The sequence below is a fragment of the Leuresthes tenuis genome, unplaced genomic scaffold (assembly GCF_036924035.1).
Source record: "Leuresthes tenuis unplaced genomic scaffold, fLeuTen1.0.hap1 SCAF_4, whole genome shotgun sequence".
NCBI classification, from domain to species: Eukaryota; Metazoa; Chordata; class Actinopteri; order Atheriniformes; family Atherinopsidae; genus Leuresthes; species Leuresthes tenuis.
In genome coordinates this window covers 10,290,134-10,307,920 of record NW_027325358.1, presented here as the reverse complement: position 1 = coordinate 10,307,920, position 17,787 = coordinate 10,290,134, and the positions used below count along the sequence as shown (strand labels likewise).

General features: G+C 39.3%; 1 protein-coding gene across 1 annotated transcript; it reads right to left on the bottom strand.

Annotated features, from left to right (window-relative positions):
- Positions 1 to 1,156: 1,156 nt before the first annotated feature.
- rbm20 (RNA binding motif protein 20) lies at positions 1,157 to 17,541 on the bottom strand. The gene is made up of 14 exons (XM_072383953.1): positions 17,537 to 17,541; positions 15,687 to 16,734; positions 15,149 to 15,213; positions 14,749 to 14,858; positions 13,866 to 13,966; positions 9,120 to 9,266; positions 8,464 to 8,595; positions 8,302 to 8,381; positions 7,511 to 8,207; positions 7,337 to 7,423; positions 6,610 to 7,197; positions 6,253 to 6,316; positions 4,259 to 4,380; positions 1,157 to 1,718 (listed from the first exon to the last, which is right to left on the bottom strand). The coding sequence occupies exons 1-14, from the start codon at positions 17,539 to 17,541 to the stop codon at positions 1,650 to 1,652; spliced, it is 3,315 nt and encodes a 1,104-aa protein (XP_072240054.1). The 3' UTR covers positions 1,157 to 1,649.
- Between the last annotated feature and the right edge of the window lie 246 nt (positions 17,542 to 17,787).

The following is a 17,787-nucleotide window of genomic DNA, read 5'->3' as shown; positions in this document are numbered from 1 at the left end:
AATTGGATCAGTAGCACCACTGCTGGTTGTATGACATAGATATGAAAAAGCATGTGTGATTTAAGTGCTTTAGACGTAGAACCACAGTTTGTGTGACAGCTCAAACTGTGAAAAGGACTGGATAATATTAACCTCTATGAGTGCATACAAGATACAGCCCCTTTTTTCAAGATTATTACTTATTGATTAATATTGGGACCACACTGGTCAAATGAGAGGTGTAGCACCGTAAGGCATATGTGGTTTAGTTGATTTGGTACTGAATGACTGTAAAACATGCTGTAAACTAATATCTGTATAGATGGCGCCACATATTGATGTTTTTGCATCAACACTTGGGGGCACTCTTTTACAACAGTCCTACTGCAGCCATACTACTATCAAACTTGGACGGTCTGGTGTCCTATCTTGCCCTCATACCACATTTATACACTAATTAAAGGTATGATTCAAATCACAAGCCCACGCTGGTGAACAAAAGCTGAATAACGTGAATTTTGGTTTATAGAAGACGTGTCAGCTACTTTGAGACAACTGCAATGTTCGTTTCAGCTTTTTTTTTTGCATCAGAAAATAATATGAAAGCTTCATCCATGATAATAAAACTAGCACTGATGTCCCAGGATCAATATTCACAGTATATAAAAACAGTTTCTGTTAACAGGTTGCTGTAACATGAAACTCTTCGTGCTTCAATGAGACAGACGTGGTCCAGCTTGAGGCCTTGTATTTAAGGTATTACATATGATGTCACATATGACTGCTCATGTATTATGAGTTAATTCTAACGAAAGAAAAGTATGAAAAAACATGTTTTGCATAGTTTTGTCATCATTAAACATAATAATTTAAGTTTTTTTTGGACAGATATTGTGATGCACCATCATGGACAGGATGACAGAAAAAAAAGTTGGAGCCTGAATTCTACAGATGCAAACAATATATATGTTATAATTTATACAGTGAATGTTTTTCGACAACAAACCTGAGAATCTGCCTCAGTTTTTTTCAACTGAGTTAAAAAAAATAACACACTGCTCCTGAGAACTTGGGCTTCACTAAAACGAAAGCAGACAAAATGCCAACAAAGAAAAGGGAACAATTTGACAACGTTTGCAGTGTTTAGAACAAACATGACCCAATACCGACCGCTACAAATGTGCTTCCTACATTGCATTTGTATCGTCTACCTGCATGTGTTGTCTTGTGACACATCTTAGCACATTTAAGTATTTGGCTCTATGTGCATCAGTGTTGTTTGCACAGAAATTTTAAATTAAACACAGAAATACAAGGCAAACTGTGAAAATGACCCTCTCAGAAAATCAATGTATTTGTAAAAGCACTTGAAATAAAACAACAAATTAATTTGATCTCACACAACGACGTTAAATAAAATTGTAGGAAAAACAATTATTTTAATTAAATGATGGAGTTAAATATTGTAACCTCACTATACAGTTCACTTCAAGTATGTACACAATTGAAAAAAAAACTGAAAAATTCAAGACCTCATAGCATCGTTCTACATACAGATTTAAGCTTCTGTAAGTCACGTTGTTTTAATATTGTAGTTGTTCATAGCTTCACGCAAACACAAATCTTTCCCTGCCGTTTGCAGTGCTGGAGGTGAAAAGGTTAATCCGTTGTCAATGTGCAGCCGATGGTTCAGCGAGTGTGCCCGACAGACCTTCCTCCGCCAGCTGGGACAGATATTTCTGTGAAAAAAGAAAGAGTTTTTACAATCCAGCGTACATTTCAATCTGCCGTACACATTAATACCACCGCGTGAGACCATGTGAGGCCTAACATGCAGACAGTCGTGGCATGGCGTCAAACTGCTTGACCTCTGAAGTGGTGCTCAACAGAACCTTCAACACTCGTATATAGCATACTGTACGTAGCCGTGGTCATTATTTAAAACCCAGCCACCTATTTATGGGATGTCTCTCTACAGTCAGGGAGCATCTCACCAGCTTTGTTGTTTAGGAGCGGATTGGTAGTGAGTGATTACTGAGTAATGTTAAAATAAAATAAAATTAAAATGAAATCTCGTAGCACCAACGTATTTTCTAACAAAGAGTGATGAGATATGTTTTCTCCAAATTAGAGCTAAAACCAAGACCTCTTTAGCAAATATGTGCTATACTACAATATGTCTCTCCAGACAGTCCCACTGAGATTAAACAAAGAAAGGCCAGAGCAAGAAAGCTGAATGGTAAAGTCCATTTTTTAAAAATGTTTTTATATAATTCTTATTACACTATGCATCACATGTACACCAGTATCTGGTCCTAATGACAAAAAAGTACTTTTGTAGATATTAATAGGGGTATTTTATAGTTTGTCGTGATCTTGAAAATGCTTAATATGTTATTGACATATAAATGTAGAAAGACAATGACACACCCCTTTTTTTGGTATAAGAACAGTGGAATGGGCCTAATCAGACACCAGAGCAGAAAAGTCAGTGCAGAGGGGGGCTTTTTAGGGGGGTCGCCCCTTCTAGCTTCAGATTTTTCAGGTACATGTGTGATTTTAAGCAGCACAAACAACCATCTGCTCAGTCTCCTCCACCACGAGTAAGTGGAAAGTAATTACCATGGTTATATAAAACATTTTGAGGATCATTCATAAATAATAATATAGTAACAATGAATTAGTGAAAAGAGTCACACTGCTTCAAGAAATGACATATTTCTGCATATAATATTATAAATGATCAGCCTGAGTATTGAAAACATCAGCACCTGCTCACACTAATCCATGCGCGCAAACTACCTTAATATTCCAGATGAGTAAAGCAACATAAATCTTTGGTCAAAAGTGATGAAATCTGATATAAGACAAACTATTAAAGATCAGAACATACATATGCGCAGAAGTTTGATGGATAGCGCATGTGTTAAACAGTTTTTTTGCCTCTTGGAATGTAATCCGTCGACTGTGCGAATCACGCATCTCCCGTTTGCTTCAGCTGTGCTGCTGAGAACGAAAGAAATGCAAGATAGCTTGGTGCTGACTGGCCAATAACTGGAAACTCAACACAGCTCATATGCGCTGTGTGTTTGCGTGAATGTGAGCGAGTGACGATGGGATCTGATCTGATGGGATTTGACCAAAGGTTTGGTCTAAATAGACGAAGTTGAAAAGAAGAAAATAAACCTGATGGCTTGTTTTGTCCACCAAAAGCATAAAGCATACACTTATATATGAAAAATAAATCCTAAATAATTATAAGTAAAAGAATAAATGAAAGACAAACAATACAATTTCAGATGGAACCAGCGAAATTATTCCTCAATAAATTACCAAAAATAGTTAATTTGTTTCAGTAATTTATTCATTCTTAATGTATTTATTATTTTCATACTGACTGTTGAAGTGGTTGCTGCTTTTATTTAATTTCAGTGCAAGAAATGTTTGTTTTCAGAAATATGTTGTTAAATGTTTGGATGAGGTGCACGCTTAGCGCACACATAAGTCATACAGTTTATACACTGCACCACTTATTGTAAAGCAGAGGAGGTTGTCAGTCAATCACGAGGTTGTGGTTTGAATCCAGTCCTCATGTCTGGTTGTGCTGGGGCAAAATACTGACCCTTACCATTCATCACCATTCTGTGTGTGTGTGTGTGACAGAGAACTTGGTGTATACCGATGATCAAAGAAGGGCTTCATGTGCAAATGGTTGAATGAGAATTACAGTGCAAAGTGGTTCGAGTGGTCGAAGCGTGACATAAATGCTCGTCATTTAGATTACTGAGGGTTACAAGATCCTGACATTCATAACGTTTCATCTTTCACTTTCCATTTAGAAAAGACCATCATGATTTATCCACATAAAAAAGAAAAGCTTTAAAAAAGAAGAGAAAATGTATGTTTTTTATCATCTACAACATTAATCATAGATAATACCAGTTTTATTTTATAATGGATTAGAAAACTGCTGTATTTATAATTACTATTGGTTAAAAAAAAAAGGCCATTAAAGACATGAAAACAGTAAGAATTTTTGTGAACAAACCTGAACAAAACTTTTAATGGAACTGTATGTGGCATTATTTGAAGAATATGATTCAGATAGAAAAGGAGATGTGCACATGACAGTGAGATTCTTCATCTGTTTGCTCTTTTTCTTTATATCATAGATGAGCATATGAACACAGTGCCAATTATCATGCATCGATGCAGCCCTAAATGATCGCATCTATGAGGATCAGCATACAATAGGTCCAGAAACTGGTGTTGTGTGTACCTGTAGGTTCCTGTAGTGTACAGTGCTGCGGCAGTGAGTGGCCTTGGCTGTGTCCTCACTGGTATAGAAAAGTCCACAGAGTTTACAGTAAAAGCCCGTCCTTGGTACAATGAACTCCACTCCTATTGGATAGTGAATACAAAAATAAGAATTCAGTCTCATATTACTGCGTACAACACATGAGTGTTCTCAAATAGCATACTTGACACCGAAAACAACAATGAAACATTATTTAAAGGGTATTTTTGGTTAGTAGTGGCTCCAAATCAAGCAGTGGAGGGACAGGAAGGGGATGATTTTAGCAAAGGGCCACAGGCTGTGCCTCAAATCAGAGTCGGCCATGACGAGGCATTCAGCCTCCACACATGAGGCCCCCACTTTACAATATTCACACCACAAAAGGAGGCTTTTATTCACTGTCCCCCAATTTGATATTAGAAAAAATATGTATACAGATAAGAAGCAACATTTTATACTTAAAAATGGTTTTTGGCACTCTAATATGCCATTAAAATATAATTCAGTTACTAGTCCAGTAGGAATTTTTCTGTGTGTGGTGGGCGGGCTGCTAAGAAACATTCATCATTCTGCTGAGGGCTTTCAGTACAAAGTCATAAGGTTGGGCTTTACTTTTCACAGGCACTCTCCTCATTTACAAGAAGAGAGATGTCAGAGAGATGTTTTAATTCTTACGACACAGGTTGTACAAACTTATAATGATCTGGTTCAAAGTGCAGAAAGCCACCTCCACAATTATCAACATGACAGTTGTAAGCAGCCATAAGTACATTCAAGGGAAAAAGAATCACTTTACAATCTTGGAGAAAGAAATGTCAAAATCCAGACATCTTGGCATTCTATATTAACTCCAGAGATCAGGACAATTCTTTTTACAGCACCAAGATAGGTTTCAGAAACACACATCTATGGCTGTCAGCATTCAGGTGGATAAGTGGTTTTATCCCCAGCACCTCCACGTGTCATTGGGCAAGATTCTGAACTCCATATTTCCCCAATTTGCTCATCGGTGTCTAGAGAACTAAGTGCTAAGTATTTAGATATATGAATGTAACGCCATACAACTGTTGCTGAAACTGCCATCCATTTTAAAGCACCCACTGTTCTCATGTGTGTTATGTTGTCTTTTGTTGTTACGCTGCAGTGTGGCGTACACAATTGTCCACGCTGCAGAGACCCAACACTGGCTATGTGCTCGACTGTCATCTAACCCTCATGATGATAAACGTCTCACCAGGGTGCATTTCACAAACTGCTTACAGAAATAGGTCCGCAGGTGGCCCTGACATTCCAGTCAATCAGACTTCTAATGAAACAGGTTGTCTGTCTCTTCAATAATGGTTTACGAGACAATGCTTTATCTTTAGGATTAAGACCACTGACTCCAGCCTTTAATTTGTGTTTGTGGCAAAAGCAAAGATCAAATGTAGCCACAAGAGGTGATGAGCAGGTTCCATACTCATTTATGGATGAAAAAATTTCCACAACAGGCAGCCGAGAGAAATTCGAGGATGTACTCTGACCTCTGCAGTCATGAGGGGTGTGTCCTGTAGCAATAGCCCATGAGAGCAATACCCAGTTCTGAAGGTCTTGTTGACGGACTTAGTCCCACAGGCTGACTTCAGTGAAGTACTTTATCAATCACCCATAATTTGTAATATATATGAAGAACTGTCCAGGTGATCAGGATATTGAGTTTAGCATAAGTTCAAGAATTGTAGAAGCATTTTATGCTTTTACCATAGCTTGACAGGATGTTAGCGACACATAATTACATTACTGGATTAAAAGAAAACACATTCTAACTCAAAAGCAGAGTGCCAAAATACAAAGTGACATCTTTCTTTTCATGTGACATGTTGGGACGATTGAATCAAATTTGCGAAACCTGTTATTCTAAATAGTTGGAAAATCATATAACTGGGTTTAATTCGGCCACTCAAATGTGATGCAGCGTTAAAGTGTGTTGTACCTACCCAAAGGGATGCTGTGTTCACTGACAGCTTTGTCTTGCTCTGGAGATGGTGAGGGGGCCTCGATCTCTATGGAAACAAAAAATAATGTAATGTGTGAAGCACAAAACTCAAGTATATATATAATTTTTGTGTAGGATTAGGGTTATAGCTACTTAACAAGAGACAAAAATGCTAAATGCTTGAATAACAACTTACTGAGGCTGTAGTCACACACAAGCACAGGAAATTAGGTAAATTTGGGGAAAGAATTACAGTTTTTCTATGTAAAATAATAAATGTTAATCCAAAAAGTCATAAACAACATTCAGATATTATACTGTATAATATGATTTTAACAAAACATATAATCCCTCTTACAAAAGTACCTGTGTTTATGCCATCCTTCTGTTGCACTGCATTATTAATTGTTTCCATGACCCGTTCTTCTTTTTTGGTTTCATTGTCCTCTGATAAACAAATGTGATTTTCCATTGGCTCTTCTGGTGGCTCATTGTCAGACACTTTACTATCCTCTAAGAATGTCTCCTCTAGAGCAGCCTTAAACTCCTCGGTGGGGAAGTCACTGAGGTTGGTGACCGGTAGCTCAGAGGTTGCTGGATTTGTTTTCTGAGCATCAGGACTGGATGCAGAAGTTACATCCTCTGCTTTCTCAGTTCCAGATGTTGCCACCTCCAGCTCTGCATCCCCACAAGGCTTCTGCTCAGATTTCTCATTAGGTGTCTCCTCCACCTCCAAGGATGATGTAGGAGGTGATACTTGCTCCTCTATTGTTTGTTCCACTTCAGACTCTTTTGGGCAGGATGGAAGCTCTTCTAGCTCAGGGAGGTCTGGCTCAATAATTGAATCATCTTCTCCTCCCACTTCATCAACGGTGACCAGCTCCTCCATATTCTTCGGGTACCAACACTCTTCATCAGTATCTTCACCATTCTCCAACTCCTTCTCCTAAGGAAATTAGAGAATAGTTAAATATTTTACTACTACTTTTACTATTACAATCCAGCAGCATTAAACATGTATGGACATGTTTACAGTTAAGCTAAGCTTAGTTAAATGTCTAACTAGGTTCAATATGCACACTTACAACGTCTCGATCTTTACTACATTCGGTAGCTTCTTTCAACTTGTTACTTCGTTGAGGTGAAACAGATTTATCTTTCGACTGGCGACCCTGAAAAAAAAAAAAAAAACTTTGTTGCCAAAGAATGTGATGAATGCAAAGCAGATCTGCAGCTATAAATCTATAAAGGTTACTCACAGCATTTTCAGAAGCATTTTCTCTCTCATGTTTCTCTGCAGCTGTGTGCTTCCTGCTTGCTTTCTTGCTCCTGCCCCTGCCTGGTGAACTGTGCCTCTTGTCTTCTGATGATCTGCATGACTGCTCCTCGCTCGTCTCAAACTCAGAATGTCTCGACCGAACATGGTAATCACTGCCATCCCTCCTCTTTGACTTGGTGTCATGTCGCAGGTAAGAAGGTCGGAGCGGCTTGTCTGACTTGTACACTTGCTGCGAGAAGAAATCATCATCCATTTTTCTGTAAGAGTGGAAGGAGGAGCCTTGAGGGCTGCCACGTTGGTGCCAATCTCTGTTGCCCCTCATCGATTCTCCTCCTCCTCCTCGCTCATCTGCAGATCTCAAGCTGAGATGATCCAAGTGTTTCTGGTAGGTCTTCCGACGGTCGGCTGCACGTCCATTAGGCCGATCGTCATCTACACTGCCTCCATTTCTCCAAGGATCATCCCGCTCCCTTTCCTCTTCACCCCTTCTTACATGTGATGACCAATCCCATGAGCCCCTTTGGGGGCCTTGGCCATTGGTGCCTCTCTCTGGAGCCCTGTTTGGCCCCCCTGGGGGGCTGTGGGCAGAGCTGCATGATGTGAAACTCGGGCTGTGGGAATGAGGACTCAGAGAGCGACTGATGGGGCTGCGGGAGCGCGCTCTCTCTGGCATGTAGCTGGAGAAAGATGATAAGGTAGATCACATTATTGAGAACTTTGCTGGGCAAAAATAAGCAACTGAGACAGGAAGAGAGGGACAAGTTGCCTTACTGTTCAAGTTCTTGCATCTCATCCCTTTCGCGGTGAGAGGTAATATCCTGGATGATTGATTGAACATCTTTACCTGGTTTCTACACAGCAAAGATATTCAACTTTAGTAAGTGTCAAACACTGTTCATTAACCCTTTTTTTAACTACCTTATTCTGTTGTACCTTGAGCTGCAGCTCCTTGTACCTCTTCGACATTCGTATGAGAAGTTTCTGGTTGTTTATCATAGCTGGAGTCAGTTGGTAGTACTGAACCATGGCCTGAGCTGCCTCAACATACGCCATCTCTAAAAATGCCTTATGAGTGAGCAGAAAGTTTCCATCAAAAATACAACTCAGACGGCTTCGGTCTTTAAGGGCTGATTTGCTCAAACATAATTCATATTTCAAATGTCAGACAGGATTCAAAAAGATCTTTGAGAACCATTACTCGAGATATCACATTTAATTAAAATAATAAATCACCAGAACAGTTGCTTTAGTTGCCCCAACCAATCCAATGATTTTAGGATGAATGCCTTAAATTTGATGTTATATTAATGTTGTCAAACTGTTAAATGTAACTGTGGTACATAATTGAGCTGTCAAGTGTTGGTAGATAAACTGTTAAACATGGTATCTCCAAACAGCTGTAGGAGAAAAAAGATGCCTGTCAAGTTTGGAGAGAAGGATATAAGGAGAGAAAAATGTTGATTGATTATGTGTTGGCCAAATTTGTTGTAAATGCCTTTTTTACAAATGGGGAATTTAAAAATGAGAATATCTAACAATCAACACAAATAAAAAATTATTATTAAGCAATGATAATGAAATAATCCTACCTGATGGGTCGACCGCATCAGGATGTAATTTGTGACTTTGCCAAACGGAAGTCCCAGGTTGATGACATCATTCTCTGTGCAGGTGCCTTCAGGGAGGTTACAGATGTGAACGACACGGCCTACAGACGCCTTTCTGGGTGGATATGGCTGAAAAAAAACACAATCATTGAGCAACTATTCGATATTCAGATAATTTACAAAAATCTACTGACTTTAAAAAAAAAAAAAACTCTGGCTGAAGTGAGTCAATAACACTGACAACAGCTTATCAACAAACTTACACCAAGCTAAAATTACAATAACCTTACCATGTTTATAGTGTTATTAACACCACTGAGCAGTATCAGATTTAGTGTGCAAACATGTTATCCTCATAAAGAGCACAAGCAGTCACTGAACACTGCTGCTGGTCAAATATTTCTGTTTCACTGGGAAAGCTGAGTGGCTCCATTTCTATTTCTAAGATAAAAAAAAAAGATGATAGAAAACTTTTTTGAGGGGTGGGGAGCTTGGCTTTGGGCTTGACTTAATTTTTAACTGGATACAAATTGATGAAATGTATTCCCACATTTGGTGTCTGCATGATGTTTCAAGTCAAGCTCACGCAGTTTAAGTTTGACTTAGATGTGCTAACTCCTTGCAACATTATCTCACAGGGCATCATCTATCAATAGCGCCTTGCCAGTAGTGCAGTAGTGATAATGAAAGTTTTCTTGTTTGGATTTAGAGACTTGTCAGCTGATGACCGCCAGCCATTTCACACATTTAACCCAACTCCCTCCAGGCTGCCAAGTATAGTGACCTGCATTTGTCCATCCCCCTTTTAATCTGGAAGCAGAGTGCATAACTGAGGCTCTTCTTGTCTTACCCTTTAAGATTTACTGCCTCTATTCTTATCATAAAGCTCACATTTTACATCTGCATGCTGAACAATTTTCATATCTGTCTTTATGACTGACGAGTTTTTTAACTTTCTTCCTGTGTACAAAGCTGAGTCAAGAAACCAGAAAGCTGACAAAGAGTAGATTTTAAGAATGTCTTCTGTTCTTCTGAACTAAGACTCTTTCAATGGTTGTTTAACTTTTCAGACCAGTTTCTCGACTTCTTGCTAAACACTGGAACATTAATAAAGCCAATACATTCATCATCAGAGCAGCGGGTAGATGTCACAGCACAAAACAGTTAAAAATGATCCATGTTATATCAGGGGGTCTTATTTCTGCAGCTATTGTGCTACAACTGCAGTTTTCCCAGTGCCCCTCCTCCTCTTCGTGACAAACCTGACAGACAGTTCCATGTGCGGGACAGACTGGGGTTCTATTTCCACAGCAAACCAGTCTCAGGTTTTATAGGAAATTTGTTCAGGGAAAACCCAACAATAACACAGACTTTACTTTACTCAACTGCAGAATGTATAAACGGGATGAGAAAATCTTAGCTACTTAAATGCTCATGTTGGAATAATCTGAGGAGCGCCCATCAGAGTTTGAAGGACAAGTGAGGCACTGTTGACAAATATATCCTTAAATCATATTAGTATTTCTCACAAAAAAAAATTATAAAAATAACAACAAACAGGGAGTTATGCTTTTCTCTAAGGGGGGCTTTTTTAAGACACACTTCTTTCACAAATTGTGCTGGATATTTGAACAATATTGTTCATATAGCTTCAATCAAAAGGTTACCTGAGCAAACTACAATAACTGGAATCTATGTCACAACTTAACAGTTTCTGGCTGGTAAAATGACATTAACAACTTCATTTTTAAGAGTGATAAATCTATTAACGACGTTGTACCAGCACCACTTTCACCAGAGCGCATAAAGGTCAGTGCAGGTTGGGCTCGATAAACAGATCCAGGAATAGGCTGTTTATGTCCTTGGAATATTAGAGAGAACAAGTCTTGGTCGCTGCTCACTGCAGTCGCTAATGCCTGACCAGCAAGATGTTGTCTGTGTTTGAAAGCTCAAAGTTTGACAACAGCACTGCGGTCACAGTCAAGGTTGGCTCCAGCTTTGAACAGTAGCTGTCTCTGAAGACTGCAAACCAGCAGAGTTATGCCATGCCATGGTCTGCTTACAAGGAGGAACTCCACACGGTGTCAGGGCTTCCTTTAAATGAATGAAAAATACACACACACACATATATATATACATATATATAGATATAGATATATATATATCTATATCTATATATACAGTATATAGATAAATATATACTCAACAGTCATTAAAGGTGGGGCTTTGCCTGCTGAGCTGCAGTCTGTTCAGCTTCACACTAATTATGAAAACTTCACATCACATCACTTTGACTTTGCAAACTTGGGTCAAAAGTGTAGCTGAGGACAATCATTTCACAACGTGCTTTCATGTTTTCACTGACAGCATGCTGACTGACATTAGCGGGAATCTCTCCTAAGAACACGTCTGTTTATTTTGCACAAAGCAGGAGCTTCCATGTTGGAGGATCCGGGGAGAGGATCAGTTTGGCTTCACAGTTTCTCCCTACATTCCTACACAGACTGCTCACACGCCTCCTACCTCAGATCACTTTACCAATATGTCACTAGCCTGAAACGTTATACCGCTGTCTAGAGGTGTGACCCCTGGGGTCCTTAGGTCTGTGGACCCAGCAGTGGTTAACCTTAATCCTGTGTTTATGACTGTTTGAGTTCTCTCGCAAGAGGCTACTGTGTTACTTTAAACTGTCGCTCTGGACGCAGTGGTGTTAACTAAACATGCCAACGCATGCATGTGCCAAGACATGTGTTCATGTCTTCATCCAGGTTGTAGTTCATGTTTTATTTATATTTGTATCACAGGCAAATGAAATCTTCGACTAAATTTTCTTTCCAAAAGTTTCTTTTTAGTTTGATATTGCTGGTATGTTTTTGCATAAGTTACATTGATTGTTGTTTAAACCTTTTCATGTGCATATGCACAAATTTAAAACTTTGAAAAATATCCCTGATTTTATGTGGTTGTATGTGTGTGTGTGCAGACACTAAAGAGCTCACAGTTCAAAACAAGGCTTTCAAAGCAGTAAAACCCCACATGTCCTACTCAGACAGGTGTGTGTTTATAGCAACTAACATTAGCCCATGTAGCACAGCTCATAAATATTTTCACACTGATACCATAAAATCCTTTGTTAATAACCAACCAGCGAATCAAATCGCTTATAACATCACAGAGTTCAGACTCCTGTTGAATAGATTCTTGTGGCAATGACACAAAGAGCAAATGGATGATATAAAAAGTAGTCACACACATGGAAGAGGCGTTTTGTACATATGAGGGGTCTTAATTAAACAAAATGGCATCTGAAACAGGAGCAGCCACCTTCATTCATCCAGCTGCAGCGCTTTATGACAGTTGCTAGCTGTGCCTGCAGAAACTCATTTTCATTTTACATTTCATGCTGTAAGATTGTTTTTTGTCCAGATGATTTTTTCTTCCTGCACGTATTTCATGTTCATAACAGGAAATATATATCTACAGAATATCTAGAAATGACAGCACTGCATGTAAGACAAACACTTTATGACTGATGATAAAGCAGATCTGAAAAGCACAAATAATTTGAAAGACTAACACGCTGCTGTCCCTTTTAATGCAAGTTAATCTTTTGTTGTTTCTGTCCTCAGATAAGCTTTGTTAAATTGATCGGAACTTTATTTAGTTTCTGTGGAAAACATTCAGAGATATGAAAAAGATCAGAATGAAACGTAGGGAAAGGTTTTTTTTAATGTGTTGTAGAGGTGTAGGAGCATATATTGAACACTATATTTGAATGAAATGATAAGTTTAACCAAAGAGCTGAAAGAACCAGATGCTGATGCACACGATGCAGTGTATTTTATGCAAATCAATTCAGTGTATCATACTGTTTAATAGAATTGTCTCAGGGTAAATCAAAATCAAACCACTTGCTATACTAGTCAACAGGTATGCGCTCCGACATCATGTGCATGTTTAAGTCCACAGACTGCAGACTGAAAGATGTATGCACCACTGTAGTCTATTTGCTGGCTTGCTGAGACTAATTTCGGGTGTCTGTCACCTCACTCATCATCTGCTCCTTTTCAAGACACCTGCCTTCATGACGGACGCCTATCAGCAGCAGCTATTTTTCAACCCTTGTCAAAAGCAAACAATTTTTAACAAGCAAAATGATTTTAGATTATATTGCAGAGCAGCGGGTACTGACATGCCTGTTCCCAGGAATATATTGCGGATTCGTTTAAGTTGAATGTGGTCCAACAATTGTTTTCCTATCTTTTTTCGGTCAAGTCTATCATTAAACTATCCCTGTTCTGTTGAAAAAGAGCTGTCAAGCCCTGACAATTCCTGCTGTTGGACCCCTGCAGCTGTCGAAAAGGGAGTCTGGCTCCCATAATTTCATAGCAATTTCATTTTCATTTGTTTACAGTGATCTGCCGCAAAGCTACAAAATCTTTAAAGATACATGGAAGAAACACTGTGAGAAAATACAGCAAAACCTGTTATTCTTGAACATTAGTGGTCACCAAGAATCTGAGTGCAAAGGTCAATGAAAACATGAAATATTCATTAGTCATTAATCACTTCTGCATTATATGGAACACAATCAAAGATTTATTTTGGAAGATAACAGCAGCCTCTTTATCTCTGGTATCCTTCATACCCTGTCCAAACAACTGATTTATAGTTCCAGGGTAAGCCTCAATAATTGTGGTAAAAAAATGCACAAATCATTTGACTGACCTTTGACTCTGGCTGGTGCGAGGTGAATCCTGTGTCTGACATAGGGAACGTCTTCATTGCTGTTGCTGGCAAGTATGATGTATTAGTTCCTGAGGATACATCTGAGGAAGACAATGTGAAATGTGTACCGAGTATGAGGAAGAAATTACATTTATTTACCTTCTGATTATGGCTATATGTTGAAAATACCTCATTTAGAAACAGGATTAGATTGATGCTTATTATTTACTTTTTGTTGGTGGCTCAGTCACACTATAAGACTTGTGCCATATGTATGACTTTGGATAAGACCTTCTAAACTTACAATTACTTGTGGAGTTTTATAAAATGCTGTATGTTGATAGCTTACTTGCAACAGTTGTGTCTTGTGTCGCTTCAGAGTTTCACTGCCTGAATGAAACTGAAACTTAAGACTTCTCAAAGCCCATCCCATGAAAATGGTCTGTCTAAATGCTATTTTATCTCTGTCATATTATACATTCCCTTTGTCTTACATAAGGAATATTTACAAAAGCAGACAGATGTGCAGACCTCCTCTGTATTGACATGACAGCCAACAGGTGCTCAGTTTGTTCAATACACAATAAGTCGTACGTTTTGTGTGTTTGCTGTAACAATACCATGGGAATCAACAGTTACAATTTCACCAACAAACACAAATTAGTATCTAGATTAGTCCTGTAGTGTTGTTGGATTTCAAAACACTGGATCAAAATACACTGTGTCAAGCTATAAAAACATCTTGCCTCACACTTGCCTCACACTTGTGTCTTAAAATAATCAGTTTCACACTCTTCTGCAGTCAGAAAAATGTTACTCTTACATCAGCAGCAAAAAAAACAGGCGTACTTGGCTGGTGGTGGTGATGAATGGGTTATCCTACCTTGGCTCGAGGCAGAGCAGACTATGGGGTTCGTTCCTCCGGGGTTCAGGCCACCATCAGAAGGCCTGCTGACGGCATAGTGAACAGCTCCAGCTGATGCCACCCCTGAGCTGCAACAATCATAGAAGGCTGATTTTAGCTGCCTCTCCCCTGCCTTGCTCGCTCATATCTTGTGACAGTGCTCTTATACATAGAAAGATTAAGACAGCTGTTTGTGAAGAAGGAAAAAGGAAAACAAACTCCCCGAACATTCAAAAGAGGTTTTCTCTGAACTGGTCACCAAACTATAGTGTTGATTACTGCTGTCATTCCTTAGGAAATATACAAAGGAGGATAGACATTTTACACTGCAGCCTACTTTAAACTCTGACCAATTAATTTGAAATTGCAAATAACTCACCTATTATTTGCATACAAAGTTTGATTCTGAAGGTGCAGTTTTCCCTTCACATGCTGGTCCCAGTCCTAAAAACATACAAAGAGACATGCAGTGTCCAAACATAGTTTCAAACAGCTTGAACACAGTGGACGCTCACTGTTTGCCCTTCCACAGAATCTCTTACATAGCTCTTATGTAAGCTCATGGCTGGGGTAATTAAAGAGCCAATATTCTGGATAAGTTTCCTAGTTATTGACTGCTCTACTTATAAAACTCATTCAGCTTCAGGTTATTTCAGATACAGATGCCATTTTTATCATCCAAAGTCAGCACAAATTTTGTTTAATTTATAGAAAAAATTACATGAATCATATGAACTTATGTCTTATTTGAGAAAAAAACAACATGGTCTATTCTTCTAATTTTGCTGTGAGCTTACAAACATTATGCTTCCAGGTGAATAACTGTGTTTTGTTCCAGGGCTCAAATTCTATTTACATAAAAGCAACTCCTCAGGCATTAATGCACGCCATTTATTTTGACTGGTCAGTTCACTTACCTTGAGATTATAGACCTTTTTGTCACAGATGCTACACTGGTGTGGCAGTTGGGTGGGTGTGACAGCATAGTAATCATTGACTTGATAAGGCTGAAGTGTCCTGGTACCTGAAGATATGGTTTCCTCACTTCCATGCAGGGGCTGGAAGCCTCCAAACCCCTGCGTGCCACTTGAACCAAGAGAGGAAACCCCACCACTACAATTCAACTTAGGGTCAGGGGTTGGCTCCTCAGGGTTATACAGTTCTGTTCTGGACCGAATGGGCTGCCCAGCTGCTGACCACACTGTGGGAGGATTAGAAACCATATCCACCTTTCCAGTGTGAGTCAAGCCAGGGTGGCCTTTCCATTGCTCCTGATGTGCAGTGGAGTTATAAACATTCATTTTCTGCTCACTGGAACAAAACCCAGCTCGTTGACCCGACATATCTTGCCCATATAAATCTCTCTGAAAACCAGCGCTGGTCATGTTTTTTGCACGAGTGTTTATCACTGTGTACTGTCCATCACCAGCACTGACTGGTGCTGCAGATGTCCCACCAACTAAGTTGTACTGAAGACGTCTGTCAGTGTCAGAGGGGTAAGTTGACCCAGACTTTTTGCTATAGTCCCCACCTTGTTGACCCTTTGAGCCCACTCCACAGGGAAGATTCAGTCTTACATTCCCTGGGTTTTGGTTGAATCCCCCACTCACCAAAGCCCCCATGGCTGAGTTTGACGATGGGAAACCTATCATTCCGGTAGGGAAGGCACCCTGCAGGTTCCCAACTGTGGACGAAGTGCGTAGCTGATTGAAGAGGGGCTGGGACATGTTGACATTGGAGAGAAACTGATTGAGAACGCTGGCAGCAGTGGCTGCATTGCCTCCCTGAGCCAGTTTGAGACGATGGAGGGTAAGCTGGGCCTGGAGCTGAGCAAGTTGGAGGCTGGCAGGAGTCAAGAGAAGCTGCTGGTTCTGCTGCGGAGCCCCCGTCTGAACACTGCCTGGCAGCTGGATGCCCAGCTGAAGGCTCTTATTCTCAGCACTCTCCAAAGATGGTAAAGTGGTGCTACAGAGAATAAAACATTACACTTTATTAATCTCAAAAAGCAAATACATTTAAACTATCAATATGAAACTTAACTATTGGACTTCAACTGTTAATTTCTTTAACCCAATAGCTGAAAAGGTTGTGCTGACGTTTGTCCTCATGATGAGAAGCATCTGCTTAAGTACAGGCACTTTAGAGAGGAGAGGATATGTTATCATTCATATCTTTGCTCTACTTCACAGTAAAAATAATGTAATGCAAATTAAGTCGGCAAGTCATGTTAAACTTTCAAGCTGTGACTACAAGAGCAGTTTTTCCACTTTTTTATCAGCTACCAGCTCCAGTGCAAATTTGGGCAAACAAGCAAAAACTATGGAAACTAATATGATGCTGACAATTTTTCTTATTCGAGAACTAAACAAGTAATGTTAAAATGCCTTTTTCCCCCCAGGAAATTCCCTACTTAAGCAGGACAAATGCGCACAGCTAAATGAAAGGTGGAGGAGGATGAAGTGTCTTCTAGGTATTTGAAACCCAGATGTGATACATGTAACACTGGCTACCAAGACAGAAAGTAAGGCCATTACCGTGAATGGTATACTAAGTACCCATCTGACTATTATTTACATTACTATAACAATATTAATGTGTTATTATTGATTAATAATTCAGGTTTTCTTCAAATTTTGTGTGAAACAATACAACAATCCTCACTGTACAGGTGGAAATGGGTAATGAGCATTATTGTAAAGCTCAGCTACCCAGCTATCAGCAACTTTTCAGTAACTACTTTTATTAACTATAAAGCTACAAAAACTACCCCATTGTCAGGAACTGTGGAGAGGTAGGACCCAGATGCAGTTCTTCAAATTAAAAAAAAGGTTTATTTCCAAAAAAAAGGGATTTATCTGATCAACCCAACTGATTTCCCACCTTTTATGCTGTGCTATGCACCAGCTGCATACTGTAAAACTCCAGTCTCCAACAAAATTACACCTGTGTGAAAGGTAAATAAAGACAGGAATGCATCGGTTCCATAATCTTTTAAATAATATGTTTGATTAATAACAG

Coding starts and splice junctions, on each gene's coding strand:
- rbm20 (XM_072383953.1), bottom strand. Junction 14,859..15,148: donor ACTTTGTATGCAAATAATAG/GTGAGTTATTTG, acceptor TGATTGTTGCAG/CTCAGGGGTGGCATCAGCTG. Junction 13,967..14,748: donor CTGCTCTGCCTCGAGCCAAG/GTAGGATAACCC, acceptor TGTCTTCCTCAG/ATGTATCCTCAGGAACTAAT.